Here is a 12024-nt window from a genome sequence, read left to right as displayed (position 1 = left end):
TTGAGGTTATCGTCACTCTTCTGTCTTTTCCCACTAATCCAAGTGTGGGTGGTTGGAGGATGTTCTGGTCAGGTGTGGTTTGCTCCTTCTTTAATATCAAACAACTCCTTCTTTTTTGTGTTTGTTACTCGCTTGTCGCACGTGTATGAACGTATTATGTTGCAAGTGCCATAAAATTAAAACTCTTACTAAAACTAAACTATACCAAGTGCTCTATACTCATTACTATCGAACAAACATTCTTTGTAGTGGAGACAGAAGGAAAGTCAAAAGTCCTGCTGCCTTTGACTGTGAGATTTTTTTTTTCATTAGATTGCAGGACTGTAAGACAAATTGTGTCACGACGCGGTGGAATCAAGCACTCCTCAATTTTTGGGCCTATGGAGTTATTGGTATCATCTTAAAGCCTGTTCATTTGCCTTACTTTGAATGAAAAAAGTATCCGTCTATCATATATAGAAGTCGAGATATTTGCAATTGAAGGAGATGGGGGTCACTGGATTCAGAGGTAAAATTAGCGAGAAAATGGCTGCCAAATTTTGATGACTTCCGTTGTTTGAGAGTCATTGAAAACTGAAAATTAACAGTTTTTGTCCCTTTAATCAGCAAAATCCAAACAGAAATGTGTTTTTAAATGGACAAAGATGTTGAGCCAAAAATTAAAAAATCAATAAAAATTGCCGGTTTTTTTCGATTTCAGTATTTTGACGAGCGCCTGGTTTCACCACGATGTCTCACAATTGTTCCCACTGCTAGTGTTCCTACTTTTCGGTCCTACAGGCAATTGCTTTTAGTACTGGAAAAGTTAATCGTATAGGTTATAGCTTCTGTCTTTTCTTTGTCCTCGTCGGCAGTTTCTATAGCCTTTCTAAAGATAATGGGGTTCTATTTGGTGCACCGTGATTATCTATCAGCTAAGAGAGCATGCTGGCATTGTTATCCTATGCGACGCATTCGTGGTTCTTAACCACTTTAGAAAGATAATTTGTTAATGAGATGGTTTCTGTTACATGCAGAAAAAAGTCTGAGACTGATAGGTTTTATTTCACACAAAAAGTATGAAATTTGCCTAGAGTTAGTTCTGGGATTTGATGGTTCGTAAACAATCTGAATTTTTAACCCGTTCAAATGAAGCTGTTATAAACCTTATTAACATTTACAAATTACTTAATATGAACCAAGACTGTGCCAAGAATATTATATTGAACACTCTTTCCCATTGAGTTTGGTGAATTTTTATTACTATTTGAATGAATTGAGATTGGTGAGAATGATATTCATGTCTTTTTTTTTTTCTTCTTCAGCTTTCTACAAAGAGAGAAGGATGGAAAGGTAACATGTTGCTCATAGGCTTCAAGTCCTGTTGTTTACTATGTCGATGTCTTCGCTTCAGACTGCTTGTTGCTGAAAAGAAGAGGATCGTCGTCCGTGATCTTATGTTGATCCCTTTCCATATCTCGTCAAAATTGTCAAAGACTGCCACTCATTGTCAAGGAGAAAAGTCGTTGTCTTAGAAAGGGGAATGTCTTGCACAGGGTCGTTACAATAATATATATATATAATACATCATTTAAAAAACGTAAGGGGGTAAGTGGGAAAGATGGTTGTTTGGAAATATGGCCGTTACAGCAGAGGTGTGACTATTCTTTTTTATGACTTTTTTTTACATTTATGTACTTTTTTTAAAAATGCGAGTAGATATGCCACCTATGTTAACTTTGTCACATTTTCTCTTTAAAAAGGACATCATCCGAGTTAAGTATTGATTTCATGTTGGTCTGTGTGTGTGTCAGTGTTGACACTGAATATTATATCACAATCTTTTTTTTTTTTTTTGTCGCCTCTATGAATTCAATATTGGCAAAGTTGATAGAAACTAGGATTTACTAGAAATTATTTGTAATCTCATAAATTGGTATTTTACAAGGGAGTATAGATTTGCTCTCTGTGAGACCTAAAAGAGTTGTTACCTTGCTTTGATTGTTATTTTTGTATTTTGAGTTCCAGAAATTTTTTAAAAAATAACTATGTTTTCGTGAAAAACAAAGTGGTTGGCATATTTCTTTTTCATTACGTCTGTGTTGATTAAAAAAGTTATGTTCAGCAGCAAACTGCAACATTTATTTTCATTGACCCAGGTTCATTTTAGTAGCACTGCCCTATTCAATTTTAAATTCGACCAAGTTGTCTTCCCATTATTCTTCAAGTTGCCTGTAACTGACCTGATATATGTGGTGTAATTGCTTTATGGGTCAAACTTTTAATACTCTTAACATAAAATTTTTTTATGCATAGTCAGGATAACGTAAACAAAAACCCTTTAAGAAATGTGTAAAACATAAATAAAATTTTATGATGCATTGTCAGGATAAAGTACACAAGAACCCTTTAAAAAAAATGTGTAACAGGATGTCATTGGCTGATAAAACGTCCCACCAAACTTTAACACCTTGTGAACCAGCCAGGGGGAAGCAGTTTGATCAAATAAGAAAACAGCTCATTAAAGATTTTTGAAATGTGACAAATTTTGAAAGTTTGGTGTATGGGGTACATGTTCTTGTTAAAAAAATATTCAAATTTTTACGTTGCTCATTTTTTGTCATCTTTTCTCTTTACAGGCCTCCAAGATATGCTGGTGTGAGAAGAGAAACATTTCTAAACGGGGTAGGTCAATTATATGATCTGTGTATGCCTCTGTGAGAAAAGGACCGTCAATTGCTTTTAGATACTGTTGTAACAGAAAGTGAATGTAAAGGACTGTTGTTGACTGAAAAGAAAACAGAATTCATGGTAATTTCCAAGAAGGCAGCAAATCCTATTTGTAATCTCATTAGCAAAGGTGAAAAGATCAAACATGTCCAGCAGTTAAAAAAATATCTAGGGTATATTATAATCTCTGATGCCAAATGTTCTACAGAAATAAAAAGGAGAATTGCAATTAATGGCTAAGGCAAGTTTCAATAATGCTTGTTGAAGCCCATGTGGGACGCTCACTGTTCAAAACAATCAGGAAACGACAAATGCAGTTTTTGGGACACCTGAATAGACATAACGGTCTTTAACATCTAGCTCTCACTGACAAAATCGAAGGCCAACGTGGCAGGGGTAGGCCCAGAGCAACCTACTTGGGGAACCTAAATAAATGGTTTATGGTGAAAGATCAGGGAATCGTAGCTTTTTTTAACTCACTTCAGACGGTTCACACAATAGTTGCGGGACCCTCGCCGCGACTGGCTCCCACGAGCCCTGCGTGACCAACTTTGGATATTTTTTTTTTCGTTCTACAAATCACGCACGGATCGCGGGACCCGCCTCATACCCTTGTTTGGCCAAGCCTGAGCTACTTAGACTTCGTTTCGTATCTCTGGGACCTGTAGTTTTTAAGTTATTGAAGGTGAAGGACAGTGACCCCAACTGGGGTTGAACTGACCGGAACTCGCGCTTTGTTTTTTTCTATACAGCTGATAGTAATCCGACAGTCGCGTCGTAGTAACGGTCAAAAAAGTCGCATGAACAAGAATCACATAATTTCGCCATTTTCTATACTTATGTACGTTTTACTAGTTCTAATGTCTCAGAATATGATGTGTCTGATAGTTAGGATCCTGGATATGTACCCGAACACGGCCCGAGTCGTAGTTTTAGGGCTAGATCTAGCACTAGTACTGGTGTTGTTTTTCGCGCAGCGAAATCACAACGTCGTGCCGTACATCTGTCTTATGTAATTCAGTGCATGGGTCTGAATCAACGCACAGACCAGCTTTTATACTTTCACGAAACACTCACACATGCATACAAATCAAGATACAACACTTTGAACTTTTATTTTTGTTGTTGTTGTGAATTTCATCCTACCTGTCATGTCTGTGGAAATTTTTCGGAAAATTAAATTCATGCCAATTTTTAAAAAGTCATATATAAATTAAAGTATTAGACTTAGACAACTTTAGTTTTTTTGTGTTAGATTAAGCTTGAATGTTACTTTACTGTGTCAAAAAATAATTACAATAGGGTAATTCTGAGAGTTGTGGTGATTTATTGAAATACTCAGAAAAATGCCAGTCTTCAACGCTTGTGACTGGTGAAAGGGCCCAGTCTGAAGTGAGTTAAGAGCATCCGAGCAAAGGAATGAATGGAGAACCATAAAAAAAAAAGAAATAATGTTAAGTGTAGCCTTTTTATTATTGATAAACCATACTTTTGCTTGCGACAAATGTTCCACAAAGTTAAGATTTTGATTTATGATGCCTGATCAAATTTTACAAGTTGTTCCTGGTCTGTTGTTTTTCTGCAAACTTGTGTTTCAGTTTTTTTTTTGTTCTTCTTTTTCCTCAGTCCTACTCTGACTACATGCGGGAATTCAATCAAAGGCCTCCTCCACCTCACCCCATGGCACAGTTTGGACCTGTAAGTTTATTCCTTTTGTCTCGTTTTTGTGGACATATGTTAATTGTATAGTGAAAGAATGAAAAACACTTCATTTTTTTTATGGAGGAGTAATAGAGGGTGCATTGTGCAAAATGGGAACAGTTTCTACAAAAAGTTTTACTCAATACCAGTAAGTACATATATATTTACTTTTTTAAACAGTGTTCAACTATTGTTTGTACATGTAGTTTGAAGAAGCGAATGAGTGAGAGAGGAATTTATAGTATGCCATAGTTTGACCTGAGTAATCCGTTGAAAAACAGAATGCTGCACACTAATGACTACCAATGGCGTTTTAGTTAGATAGTGTATGTTGGTGTGATATTTTAGTATACAAGATTCACTTGAATTCAGTGCAATAACTCTGTGCTACCATCAGTTATATAGTGTATAGCATCACCAGTAAGTCAGGTACACTTAAGGTTCCCATGCAACTTTGAACCTACTGAACAGCAGTCGCTCACATTTTTAAGAAGTGGAATAGGAAGCTGATGGCTCAAATACGGAGCATTTTATATTGATACGGTCAGAATTTACAATTTAATTATTCTTAAGTTTAAAATCACGAAAATCTGACTATGTCATGTTCTTAGGAATATTGAATGCTACCTTCATTAAAATTTTGAGATTTAAGGTGCGGTTTCTTCTTAAAAGCAATGGAAAGGTTGAAGCCACCGAAATTATTCATGATCATACAGACTATGTGACTGTGAATTATTGTGTATGTATTGCCATTGCATCCCACATTTCCCCTCAAGGTCAATAAAAATGATACTTTTTAACACCTTCCCTACTTGCTGCTCGCGCACCTGGCCTCGCTGGACTGAGAGCCGCAAAATACGGCTCGAGTGGCTCGCTATCTATTCCAATCCAGTAATGAAATTCTCGGCCGATCCAAGTTTTCAAAATAATAGAATAGACTTCCTCTTAACAGATACGAAAGAAAATATAGCACTGAGAGACATTTTTAGTCATTTCAGCGCTTTTTTTTTGTCCCCTTCAAAACGTAAAAATGAGAAGAAAAGCGCTCTCCTGACTTCAGTATATGTCTCATATTTTCATTTCTCTAAGTACACATACATAACTTTCAGCATTTCTTTTCATTACTTGAGGCAACCTACCCGGGAAATTAAAATGATGCTGTTGTTGTACTTTTTTAGATACGACCTTTCAAAGCTGGAACATTGTTGATTTTATATGACACCTTCGATATTGCATAATCACTTTTAGAAACCCCAAACTAATATAATTGGAATAAATCTTCAATATTGTATCACCATCTGATAGATTTTTTTTTAACCTTCAGTTTGATGGGCCATATGATATAGTTTGTGTGTGTTTAGCTGGATGTTTTGACATTTTCATGTGGTGGGGTAAATGGCGTAAAAATAGGTCAGGGAAAAGCCGTGGGCCTGTTTTGGATTTTGGCCTGGTAGGAAAAGAGTTAAAACTTATTGGATTTTGGTTGCTCGTTCTCTTAGCTCTTTGAAGCTTTTGAGGCAGGAGCAAACCTGGGGGCAGTAGTGGTTGTTATTATGCTTGAGCTCTGTCCTTAACAGTTGCCCAAATCCTTTGTTTTTAACTTTATTTGATTGTTGTTCTTTTTTCTTTTCAGCCTCCCGGTTTCTTTGAGCAAGCAGGCTATGCTGCTCAGTTTGAGAGGCCTTCCCGGGGCGGTTACTCCATGGCTCCTTCCGATTACGGTGTGCACTCAGCCCCGCGAAATGCAGAAGTCAGCAGCAAAAGATCGGTAGGTTGTAGTAAAGGTTGCTTGAATCACACAGGCTTGTTGGCTGTTACATTTTTTCTGGAGTTCCCAAAAGTCAGGATACACGAATTAGCTTGATTTTTTTGTTTTCATGACTCGATAATACAAGTTCTTTGATTGAATTTATTATATATTCAGTGCTAAACTATTAATTGTCCAAGGTTTCATTTCAATGGATGACCATTTTGCTTCTTTACTTTCCATTTGTTGTTTCCATCTTGCTTTTTTTTGGGGGGGGGACATATTGACGGTTTTGTGTAGATGTGCACCTCTTTCCTGAAAAACTCAAAACTGAGATGTGCACCTCTTTCCTCAAAACTGAAACTGAGGCCCTGGATCTTTGTGTTTTAGAGTGCTTTTGATGTATGTTCACAGTATGAGCGGGATGTGGACGACTTTTTGCGGCGCACCACCCACGGGCTCGCTTCCAGCAAGCGAAGCCGGGATGACCGCAGCAGCCACAGGGACCATGAGAGGGGACGTGAGCGAGACCGGGACAGAGATCGTGAACGTGAGCACAGAGGTGAACGTGACCACCGCAGCGAACGAGAGTACGACCGACGAGACCACGACAGAGAAAAGGATCGTGACAGGGAGAGGGGCAGCAGACATCAAAGAGAGCGCCGCTGACCCCAGCTTTCTGGGCACTCATCTTTTTGTTGTTTTTATCGGGGATTTTTTTTTTTTTTAATGTTTTTTTTTTACTGCATGTTTTATTTCTCATTGTGGTCGTCTGGCTCAGTTTTGACTTTAAATGTCGTTATCTGTTAAAGCATCAGTTTTTAAAGTATGATTACCTTGTTTGTCCTGGTCATAGCCAGGTTGTTTGGATTCCCAAATGAGCTGCACCATTCTTAACGTCGTGGACACTACATTGTTTATGACATGTATGTGAGGCAGCACACCAAGTGAGGTACTTCTCACAAGGGATGGGCAGGTACCGGTACCCTGTACCAGAACTCCCGGTTTTACCGGAGGATGTGTCAGTACCGGTACCAGGCCTCCAGTACCGGCTCTGGGAAGGGGCTGACACCAGTGGGTTTTTTTTACTGGGCCACGGGAAGTGTGCAGTGTGTAGGCCTAGGCCTAGCAGCTGTGATGTCAGATGCACAACGCAGCGGGTGACCTTGATACATTACTTCAGATTAAAAATTGACAATCAAAAACAAAGTTAGCTTAAATTTAAATATGGCATCAAATCAAGTTTCAAGCAAGCCACTTTGCTTACTTTAATACGCTGATTCCCAAAATGAAATCAATTTTTAGCGGATATAATTATTTTTAAAACTGCGCATGCAAAGTTTAATCCCACGCGGCGGCAAACTTCAAAGGTATTTTGCGTCACAGTTCGCCTCTCCAATTCTGACATGTGTGTGAGGGGGCCAGGAGGGGGAATGCAGGCGGCGCTGATCGTGGCAAGAAGCACGATCTGTGACGTCACCTCCTGGTGTCACTCCCAGTACCGGTACTGGTGGTTCTCGAAAGTACCGACACTGGGTTTTGTCGGTACTCCCCAGCTTTACTTCTCCTCGCATTAAATGGAATATGTTGAGCAAGATCGCATGTCAAGATAATCATTATAATTTGTCTAAAATGTGCTTTATGGACTCTGTGATGACAATGTAAGCACTTGTGTCTTTGTTGTGTGTAAACATGAATGTTCTGGTGTTTCTCTGCAGAGTTTGTCCTTGATTTTCTGAAACTTGTTCTTTTCCAACCTTTTATTTCGGAATCTTTTCAAATCGGTTCCCAGAATCTTGATGGATAACAACTGTCACTAAATAATTCATAATTCAGCCAAGCTGGACTTGTAAATGGGATCACAGACACTGAAAGCTTGTAAAGTCTTTTCATTTGGTCCCTGTAGCGGTTTTGGGGTGAAAATGTGAGGAGTAACTAATTTTGTGTTATTGTTTTTCTTTTGATTTCAAGGTATCACTGATGTTGAACTGTCATAGTCTGGTGTATTCTGTTTGTGTAAAATCAGTGCACATCAATGTCAAGCTCAGGAAATGCTTCGCATTTGACTTTGTCTTTTACTGTTTTTTCATTTGATTAGCGCGAGTACTACAGTTACTGCTCTTGTTTGTTTTAAGTGGGACGCGGTATTATAGCATTTGGAACAGGCTGTTTACCTGCACAATCTTTTGTTCTTTTTTTGTTTTGTTTTTGCTTGATGGTCTCTAGAAAGATGTTATTAAAAATATTATCTCCAATCTATATTACATTCATGTCGCTGAAGTTTTAAGTTTTCAAGGGGGGGAGCATAAAAGATTTTGCAAAGCTTTTTACACATGTGTGTGAAGGCATCAATGCAGTGTGCATACAGGTTGTACTGTGTGTTTTTATGTCACTGAAATGCCATAAAACATGTTCAATTTCACCATTCCAAGCAGTATTCTAATGCTACTTCAGCAAGCAGTATCTACCCAGTTTTTGTGAAGGAACTAATTTTGCAAATAGGAGTAGCTGTATAGAATGTATTGTCTGCATTTCTGTTCAGGATAATGTCTTTGATTGAACTAGGAGTTTGGGCTGTAAAGTTTTTATTTCAGTGGTGCTAGAGCTTTGTTACTAATAGTTCGTTCATATTATTATCTCTTGGTTATTGTTGGGGAGAGGAGGTTGGGAGGGTGGGGGTAGAGATAATTATTTGTGATTCTTTGACAGGTTTTAGTTTTGTGCTCCTTGCAATGTTCAAAGTTCATCGTTCACCATGGAAGTCGGGTCATGTGACTGCTTCTCTGAAACACAAGTACATACTTTTTCATTTCACTGAGCTCACATACGGGATGTCTTAAATTTGTTATGGTGCTGAACATATTGTGTGGTTTTGTTTGTTCTTGTGAGTGAAAGTTTGGAAAATGTCGTGGCCTCCTGTATGAAGTGCGATGTGTTGGTGAATGAGTGCGCTAGCTAGGACCATGTGGTGATGATGGGCTACGACCGACTGATTGAATTAAGATCTGAAATGTTGACAGTTTTCTTCATGTTCTGCGAAATGTAATATCAATGACCAAGCCTAGTCTGTGTTGTTGTTTCAATCAAGGGGAGAAAATTTCTCCTAGAAGAAGTTTTTCCTTTGTAAATATAGTTTTGAATGTTATTTGGCTAGGACAAATTTCTTGTTATTTTAGCAATGAAGGTAATAATGTTTTGTTTTCAGATGAATGTTTGTTCTCTAAAAGAGCTAATGGTTTGATTGCTTCAAAGTTTATAATTTGCAATTTGGTGGAATAGACATTCGAATTTACGTTGTTGAGACCCTTGTAGTTGAGGATAGTTCTGCCGTCGTAAGGGAAAACGACGAATGGTCCTGCGCAGGCAGCGAGGCAAATTTTTCAGGAGAGGCAAAAACTGTTTTCACGTTATAACTCTTCTATTTTTTCATTCTTTTAAGTTGTAATTCTCCTGATATCTGATTAAGGTGTTCATAAAGCAGTTTCTAAAGTTTGAATGTTTTAGGCTAAAAAGTAGCAAAGTTATTCGACATTCGTCGTTCTCCCTTACATTGCCCACCCCAGGTGAGCCCTGCGATGTAAACGAAAACGACGAATGGTACGGTTCGTTGTTCTCCTTTACACTCATGAACGTTTATGGGCGTAGGCGATGGCCAGTTGTGACGCATTAATGACAGTAATAACTGTGCACTGGTTACTACAAATAAAAATAAGACGTATACAAACTAGCTATTATACCTATAAAGTTAGGTGTTTGTTATATTCCAACTGTAACTCGGTAAACGTCCTTCATTTCCCTTTCTCGCTTGATTAAATACTACAGCCAGTGTACAAATAGATGTGTACACATTTTCAACAGCCTGATTTAAAACTGTCTCAATCGGAACCAAAGTTTGGTCTCCATGATATCTCTTTATTGTATTCTCTTAAGAAGCGAGTTGTACTTTTATTTTCGCTAATTGCAACTTTTTCCCTGCACGACCAAAGGGTTCAACGATGTTACAATGTCAATAATACGATCAGATCATTGCAAAGTCAAACTTTCACGTAAGAAATGTAACAATCTGACAAGACTGTATCACGAACGCTTTCCGGAGAGGTAATGCGACGCTTTGTACTTAACAAAGGATTCAGTTGATCGGATCGGAAAACATGCCACAAAGTAGAGATCGACAAGGACAGTTTGAATCTACAAGACATTATTATACTCGATCATAACGGTCATCAAGTCATAAAAAATCGTAAAGCAAGACTAAGTGTCGCCACAGTACCTCCACTTTTTAAGTTGGACAAAGAAATTTACTCTCATAAGGCAGTGGTATTGATTGCTTTTTAATTTTATAATGATGTCGACCAGTGCCACGAGCTAGACAAATTGCGGCACTATAACCTGCGTTGGGATTTGGGATGTCAAATGGCTGGACAGCAAACTAACATGACATTAGTCTGTGAACATCTGGCGGACACTAATATGCAGTGCTAATAAATTATTCCCTAAATACTTTTTTGACCCTCCCATCCCCACCCGTTTCCCCCCGTTCCCATCCGTTTTCCCCTCTCTCCCGCCTGCTCTTGTCAATTCACACATCAGCATAGGCCTACTACGTGAAGACAGACAGAGAGACACTAAGTGATACATTCTTATAAACCTGGTCGATGGTACTCCGGGGGAGGGAGTGGTGGTGTATTTGTTTGCAAAAAACCTAGTATTTTTGTACTGACGCAACAGTGACCAGTTGTTATTCGTCGCCCATGCCGAATTTGCCCAATGGCAGAGACAAGGGGACAACGCCGAACGAGCAGTGATTCTTGACCGACCGACCATTCGTTGTTCTCCCTTACACTGAGCTCTGGCTCGGAGCTTGCCAGTGTAAGGGAAAACGACGAACTCTCAATTACGCAACAACGGATTAGGATATAACAAAAATTTTTACACCATCAGATGCAGAATTAAATACTGTATGAAATATATAATTTATAAAAATTAAAAAATAGGAAAATTTTGACCATTCGGCGTTTTCCCTTACGACGGCAGAGTTGCCTCAAAGCTGATAGAAAAGAAACATCAGTGACCACAAAGCGTTGAAAGATTATTTTGTTTTCCTACCTTTTTTTAAAATTTTGGGCTGAAACTGCAGTGTTAGTACTTGACCATCATATCTCCGGTATTTCTGTTAATGACAGAAGTAAGTCGCGTGTCGGATGTGCCACAAACCTGCAATGTGTGGTTGATTTGATTTTTGTTTTGTTTTATAATTTCCAAAGGATTCATATGTTTGAACTCTTAATTTCAGAACTATATAGCTGTTCCTGGGCAAGGTGAATAAAAAGGAGTGCTGCTTTTGTTTTGGTTTTTAAAAAATGGTTGGTATTGGATGTTTAATCCTGAGGTTTTTTTTGGTAACACTGAAATATATAGCTTCAGGGGACATTTTGTTGGCATTTGAGATATATCAGTCTGTCTGAGTGTATAGTTGTGTGGGTAAAATGAATGGTGTCTTATGTATGGTATGTGCAAATGATGAAGGAATGAAAGTGAATTTTGTTCCAGAGGATCAAGATGTTTGATGAAATGGATTGCATTTGCACAATGTCATTTTGACTGTAAATTTAGTGTTGTAAATAAATGCCATTGCTTCCTCATTTCCAGTTTTTTTTCTTTTTTCTTTTTAGGTTTTGTGTCCAGCCAGGGTGGTCTGAAACAAAATGGGTTTTTTTTTTCTTTTAACCACTTTAAATTCTTTCCATGTCCGACAGTTTGTGGCTGTTGTCTCTCAGCGTGTGTTGTATGTAAATTTGAGGATGGAAGGGGCCAGTGACACGGACATGGGTGGTTGGCGGATACTCTGGTGTGGTTTTCTTTTTTTT

At 38.3% G+C, this 12024-nt stretch overlaps 1 protein-coding gene across 1 annotated transcript in view; it reads left to right on the top strand.

Annotated features, from left to right (window-relative positions):
* LOC101855038 (YTH domain-containing protein 1) overlaps window positions 1-7304 on the top strand; it is a 29718-nt gene extending 22414 nt beyond the window's left edge. The window contains exons 12-16 of the mRNA XM_005104832.3: window positions 1305-1332; window positions 2619-2664; window positions 4336-4407; window positions 6044-6178; window positions 6572-7304. Coding sequence (XP_005104889.2) covers window positions 1305-1332; window positions 2619-2664; window positions 4336-4407; window positions 6044-6178; window positions 6572-6826 — 536 coding nt within the window. The 3' untranslated portion in view covers window positions 6827-7304. The remainder of the gene's footprint in view (window positions 1-1304; window positions 1333-2618; window positions 2665-4335; window positions 4408-6043; window positions 6179-6571) is intronic.
* The last annotated feature ends 4720 nt before the right edge of the window (window positions 7305-12024 follow it).

Source organism: Aplysia californica, unplaced genomic scaffold, assembly GCF_000002075.1.
Source record: "Aplysia californica isolate F4 #8 unplaced genomic scaffold, AplCal3.0 scaffold00438, whole genome shotgun sequence".
NCBI classification, from domain to species: Eukaryota; Metazoa; Mollusca; class Gastropoda; order Aplysiida; family Aplysiidae; genus Aplysia; species Aplysia californica.
Note: the sequence above shows the minus strand (reverse complement) of the source record. Positions and strands in the feature narration are given on the sequence as shown.